We start from the raw sequence: 7320 nt of genomic DNA on the forward strand, positions 1-7320 counted from the left end.
ATTGTTCAGAACATACATTTTAATGAAGTCCACATGTCCATCACTATTTTGTGACCATGATGACTACAAGATCATCACTAGATTACAATATAAACATTGTAGCGGCAAAACTATTCCTCATGCACAATTGTAAAATCTGCCATGTTCTGTTCAAGCCATTTTTTTTTTATATCTTTACCCGTTCCAAATGAGATGGAACAATCCTGATTTTGAGATATCACAGAGAAATTACAGAAAGTGCAGACCATCATTTGACAGACTTGGGCTGACCATGCATGGTTCTTCAATGCTGGTCTGTACAAGGGCGACCCTGTGGGGGACTGGCAGCATGGCTACTAGTTAACTTGGCCGGCTTTTAATCCAGACTGGCAAGTCCCCTCTCCCCAAAAGTGTCACCAATGACATTCAATGCATCATTGGCATAAACCTTCAGAACCCCCCTCCACCCATGCACACAATCAGTGGTATAACTACCAAAGTGGCAGGGGTTGGTCCACAGCCGCACTGGCCTGGGGACCACAGTTTCCGGATGACCGGCAGGAGGGCAGTGCAGTGCTGTGCTGCCCCACTCCTGCTGCTGTGTGTAGTGTGGCCAAGCAGATCGTGGCACGTTCTGACAGGGCTTACTCACTGAGAGAGGTACTGTAGGGGAGGAATCAGGAGACACATGGGGGTGAGGTTTATACACATAGAGGGGATCGGGTGAATGAGACACATGAAGGGGGGAGGAAATTATACACATGCAGGGGCTGAGGGAGGAGGAAATTAGACACATGGAGGTGCTTGGGGAGATAAAGAGAGACATGGAGGGGCTAAGGGGGAGGGAACGAGAGACATGGAGAGGCTGGGGTGGATAAGACACATGGAGCGGCTGGTGGTGGAATGAGACACATGGAGGCACTGGGGGAGGATGAGAGACATAGGAGGGGGTAGGGCAATTTTCGCACCGTGGCCCGGTGGTTTCTATTTTTTTTGGCAATCTTTATTTCCGTTATTGACATGAAATGGAGACATATACATCTCCGAACCAGAGCATAAACAGTACCCAACTTGTTTAGGAGTACTTTAGGGGTCCAGTGGTTTATAGTTATGCCTCTGCCCACAATAATTTCTAATTGACAATTTTTGCATATGCAAAAGAATTGCACAGCATTTGTTGATTTTTATGAGAGCAATACTATTAAAGGGTGGGACCCAATAATAGACAACTAAAACAATAGAACATTCATTATAGCTTTGCATTCTAATTTTTGTTAAAGCTCACCACAATTGCTCAAAAAGAATGTTTGTAATTTTCCAGTATTTATCACAAGTCCACAATCCCTGAAATACTTATTAACTACTTACTTACATTATCTAGTGAGGGGATTGCAAGACTCTTGTTGCAAAGTGGGGTTGCAACAATCATTTTGCTATTGGTTTACAATCCCACTTCAAAATATCGTAGCAGCCTTAGGTTTCCAATTATTCTCCATGCTTTCCTCTTAGGAGGTATACAAACAGCAGCTTGAGATTTGCCGCATTTACTGAATTATATTGACGCTAATTGGATATTAAAGGAAAGATGTCATAATTTTATTATTATTATTGACCCCAGAAGATATACAACGCATATAAAAATGAGATCATGCGGGACCACTTGTTGGGATGTACTGTCCTTTTTAATATATTGATCCCCTTCCTTTCATTGACATTTTCCATTTCCCAGAGGTATGGTTTATTCTTAAAAATTATATAACAGTATTGTCTTAAACTGTGTAAAATCCAACATCGTATGCTGTATTGTCTATATGTTTGCATATTTAGACTTGCACATAATGTATCTTAAAGAGACACTATAGTCACCTGAACAACTTTAGCTTAATGAAGCAGTTTTGGTGTATAGAACATGCCCCTGCAGCCTCACTGCTCAATCCTCTGCCATTTAGGAGTTAAATCCATTTGTTTATGAACCCTAGTCACACCTCCCTGCATGTGACTTGCACAGCCTTCCATAAACACTTCCTGTAAAGAGAGCCCTATTTAGGCTTTCTTTATTGCAAGTTCTGTTTAATTAAGATTTTCTTATCCCCTGCTATGTTAATAGCTTGCTAGACCCTGCAAGAGCCTCCTGTATGTGATTAAAGTTCAATTTAGAGATTGAGATACAATTATTTAAGGTAAATTACATCTGTTTGAAAGTGAAACCAGTTTTTTTTTTCATGCAGGCTCTGTCAATCATAGCCAGGGGAGGTGTGGCTAGGGCTGCATCAACAGAAACAAAGTGATTTAACTCCTAAATGACAGTGAATTGAGCAGTGAAATTGCAGGGGAATGATCTATACACTAAAACTGCTTTATTTAGCTAAAGTAATTTAGGTGACTATAGTGTTCCTTTAACAAACACTCCTTTTCAGTTTATTGTTACATTGTTTTCTATAAATGTCTCAATCTACATATATTGTTACCAAGTAATTAATTTCCATTTTACACGGCACTTTTAATGTTTGGCTCACCATGAATGCACTTTGTTTTTTCATATAATCACACATACAGTTAGTTTTTCATGTCATATATAAATATGTATTTCACAATGTTCAGTACGGTTATTTTAACTTATTTTATGGTGGGGAACATGTTTGATACTCATTGTAGGTCAATCCATTTAATCTCTTTCCAGAAATGTGTGGCATGCCTATTAAAAATGAATATGAGAGTTCCGAATCGTATCAGCCGTCTTGTTTCTGGCCATTCCCTGTCTGTTGCTGGTTTTTATGGCTGAATGCCGTATTCGGTTGTTATCTCCAGTGACTGCTTCTTTCCTTTGACATGCTTTTTTGCGCCTCACTTAAAGCAAGTCTTTTGTTTGTCTAGAGATTTACAAGCAGGTGCTTTTTATATGGTGCTGAATGGCCTTGCAGTATCAGACATCACCCCAGATGAACAATTTATCACAGTCTATACTAAGGCCAAGGAAACTCGCATGTCCATCTTGTACTGAAATAATGGATATTGGCATCATACGTTTAGAATGGATGGTTTAAATGCTACTAAACAATGGGACGTGCTTTTGTTTCCTTTGCTGGTGTAAGTTCCCTGACTGTTAAATCAGCAAGAGCCATACTGTTTTTTTTGTTTGTTTGTTTGTTTGTTGAAAACCCCCTTCTCCACAGTGTAGGCACATGACGACACGAATACATTTCACAGGGTGGCAGATCTTAACGTGTGTGTACTCACAACCACAAGCGGAAGAGGGCCCTGTGTTTACTACTGTGTATTCGCAAAACGCAAAACAACAGCTGTGCAAGTATAGGATCATCAAGCAGGGAAATTAAATTGATAACTTGAGGCTGACTTGTCAGAGATTGAAAGATGGATAGTTTGAAATAAGTAGCACTAATGTTAAATGTATGTTTATTTATTTAATTTTTATATCAATGTATTCCTATGTTAATGTGTTCTTATTATAGCATAAGTTACTATACTCCCCTTTGTGTAAGAAAAACAAAATGACACTTGTGAAAATCGAAGGTCTTGGTGAGCAAATAGCTTTCTGTATGTTTTACATTGTCTGAGAAAAGGGAGAGCCTTTTTTATCTGAAAATAAGTTTAATAAATATGTGGTTCTTTTGGTGATAACAGTTTTCCTCTTAAAATAGACTTTCCTTCAGCAATGGCAAAACAGTTGCAGTGGTGTTTGGAAAAAAAAATCCTAATTTAGAATTATTACAAAGTTTTACTTGACCTAGCCACAGTCAGCATCTATATATATATATATAATTCAGTATGTGGGGTTAGATCTCAGTCTACCATTTGGTCTGCATTTTGAAAAAAAAGTGTTCTCCAAACTTTATCAGAAACTAAGTACTATGTACCAAAATAACGTCTGTGCAGATTTTCCCATTGGCAATGGATTGTGAATAAAGTATTCATGCCAATGATACACTATGGAGATGTAGTATATACATCTGCAGAGCAAAGACATCTCAATAAACTCTAAACTTTATTTAAAAGTTATTTTGGCCTCCATGGTAACCTCAGTACTAATTATTCGGATAAATTAAAAACAACTTACCTGGCCAACTCCTCTCACTCGTCTCGTTTTGTTCCCTCACATTATTCTAGTAACAACCTGACTATTTAGACCCATACAATACACGTTTGCCATAGTAAGGTTCTCTGAATGACCTCTTACTTAAGCACTGGAAGCAGAGGATACAGATAAAGGGGATAATATATTTATAGTTCCAAAACATTTTTTATAATTCTCCTCACAACACATATTGATTATTTCAAGACTTATGGATCTTTTTTTTCCAGGAAGCCAACTCCAGGCTGCTCTGGCCAAAAACATTAAAAAAACATGGCCCGGTAACATTGTTCCATAGTATAATACCTATAGAGACATAATATCTTACCTCTTCCATTAATGCTGATGCCTGGTTCAGTGACGTGTTTGATAACTCTCCAAACAAAAGCTCTTTTTTGTAATTTTCCAACCCAATACTCTTTGAAACCTTCTTCATAACGTAAAATGCTTTATTCTTTGAGTTCTTTACAATCTTAAATAAATAAATAAGAATGTATAAAATAAAATAACATCAGCAATCAAATATTGATAAAATAGCTATCAGCAATCAAATAATTTATTACAAAATTATATGCATACAATTATATTATATTATATTTACAGTATAAATACTGCTAAAATCCACAAGCTACGCCATGTCTATAATCTGGTGACGAGAACATTCTACAGACTGGGAGTTACCCGGAATAGCATGCACATCATGTGTCAGTAGATGTCAGTTCTTTATAAAGCCAAATGCTCTTTGAATATATAATAAACGTTTATTATACACAGTCAGGCACTGTTCTACTGCCTTAGAATGTAAGCACATTTGGTGATTTATAAATAATAATAATAAACAAAATGAAATTATAAACATCAGTAGCATTATATTCAATAGATATAACCATATTAAATGGGTCACTTTAAAACGTGTTATGAGTAAGCTATAACTCTAAACAAGGGTCTTCATTTAGAGCAGTCCCCACGGAAACCAAGTATATATATATTTTTTTGTCCCAAAATGTAATTTGTATAGTAATCTCCAGAGTTGTTTAGAGTCCATTAGTTTTTGCTCACATTAATGGGAGTATTGAGAGTGACCTGATTCACATGAACACAGCTTCCTGCTGATTCATACTAGTTTTCTGATAGGAGTGGTGTGAAGCAGGGATGGGAGTTGGGGACCTGATTCCAGTTACTAAGATCTCCTGGTGATAAACTGCGTTGGATTTGGTTAGTGGTGAAATACATGGTCACCAGGCTGGGTGGCATGCGTAAAAGATGTGACTGCCCATCCGCTCTGGGGATGTAAGACTCCCTGCCCCATTCGTATATTAACCACTCACACGGTGTGAGGAAAGCAGAGAAACAATAATCAACTACTGGCTAGAGACATCTACGGTTAATTATAATACATCATCTCAAAGCCAAATGGATGTAGCAATGATCTCAGAAACTCTGTACGGTATCACACTGCGTTATAAAATTGACCCCCACCCACAGTACAGGGCCATTCATCAACTTGATAGACTTTTATGTTTTTCTCCATAAACTGCTGTTGATTGTCTGGACTTTCTCACAGTGAAGCAGGAGTGCTAACGTAGGTACACTGATTTTTAAATATATTTTTACAAACTCATCATCAGCAAATGTTGGGCAACATTTAAAAAAAAAAAGTGCCACTTTCTGGTCTTGAAATGTCATTAACTCTTAATACGTCACTAGGCATGCAGAATGGAATAATAAGTGATACAGGTAGGAGAAAGATAGTTTATTACAGCCACAAACACACAGAAACACATATACATTGGCATTCCCATTGTCCCACACATTACCCACCACTTGGAAAGACATGTATGAATTCACACATGCATGCACACACTAGCTATCTGCTTTATCTAGCAAAATTAGATATCTTGTACCAAGGTTCTATATTAATTATTTATGTAACAATCCATATACCTCTTTAGTCGCAGTTATATTTCCACTTGATGTAATTGAGAAAATTAACATGATTTGGTCTTCTTGGTCAAGAAAGTCTCTCAGTATCTTTTCATTTGGCTCATCCTCCACAAATTTTATCCATTTGTCTGCTTTTATCTTCGTAATTTTCTGAAGCCAGTCACCCACAAACTGTACCCTCTCATCCTCCCAGAAAGGGGGGACTGGGGGCTCCTCATCTTCCAGTTCCATGGTCACTTATGCTCAATAAAGGCTTATTCACAAGGTGATGACCTAGATAGCGAAATAAAGAGTGCATTATTCTCATAGCATGCTAACCCCATTTTATCAGTAGGGAAATAGAGAGATTGTTGGAGATTTATCAAAGTGTCCTGTTCCAAAATGTGGGGCAAATGAGTCATCCATAGAATGTGCCTGCTTGTTCTACTGGTTTCCATCGTGACTGCCTTACTTTTAGAACTCTAAGCCACTTTGTAGAACAAAACCATAATACATCTTCCTCAATAAGTCACTGACTCCCCAGTATGTTTGCTTTAATCTTCGAGTTAAGGGTTATACATCTCTCTTTTTTTTTGTTGGGTGTGGGAGACGAGTAAAGATCACAGACAGATCCTTTTAACAAAAAATATGCTTCTGAAATCTCTTGATATCAATTCTACATCTCAGCCCTCCTGGGGAGGTCACGGTGTGCCATATACAGCCCCAGACCTCATTTGCCACATCTTACATTGGGCTAGCTCAGTTCAGTAAGAGCAAGTGTTTTGGTGTCCATAAACCTATCTCAGGATTTGTTACAATGTCATATAATCTCAGATGGAGCAGATTAACACACCAAGCATCATAATAGTGACTTTTAATATTTGTGGCTTGCCCGCATTATTTCAGGGGTGCACCTGCCCTTGAGATGCAGTAAACTGCAACTCCTATTATTCTCAGCCAATGAGTTACAGTCCACAGCATCTCCAGTGTCCACGCCAGGTTATGGCAAAATTAATTGCTAATGCACCCAAGTGGCTTCATATTTCAGTGATGTCTATACCTCGCTCTTATGACATGCATCTTTATGAACGACACGATAACATCACTTCTCTCTAATGAATGCAGCTTCACGTTTGCTATAAAGATGCGTACTATTTTAAATTGTCCTTCTTTTTGGCAACAATATTTTAACTCTTTCAATATCAAGTCATCTGCAAAAAAAGTATCACAAAAGTTCTGGAAAGAAATATGTAAACGTAGTTCTCTTGAATTATAAAGTTAACCCATGAAATTATACAATAGCAAATAAAAAAGTTAATTTTATTTCA

The 7320-nt window shown here is 37.7% G+C and overlaps 1 protein-coding gene across 1 annotated transcript in view; it reads right to left on the minus strand.

Annotated features, from left to right (window-relative positions):
• The window catches only part of DNAH11 (dynein axonemal heavy chain 11), a 217288-nt gene extending 211044 nt beyond the window's left edge, over positions 1–6244 (minus strand). The window contains exons 1-2 of the mRNA XM_063450883.1: positions 6014–6244; positions 4398–4541 (exon numbers count right to left, since the gene is read on the minus strand). Of these exons, the coding sequence (XP_063306953.1) occupies positions 4398–4541; positions 6014–6244 (375 nt within the window). The remainder of the gene's footprint in view (positions 1–4397; positions 4542–6013) is intronic.
• Between the last annotated feature and the right edge of the window lie 1076 nt (positions 6245–7320).

Source organism: Pelobates fuscus, chromosome 4 (assembly GCF_036172605.1).
Source record: "Pelobates fuscus isolate aPelFus1 chromosome 4, aPelFus1.pri, whole genome shotgun sequence".
Lineage (NCBI taxonomy): Eukaryota > Metazoa > Chordata > Amphibia > Anura > Pelobatidae > Pelobates > Pelobates fuscus.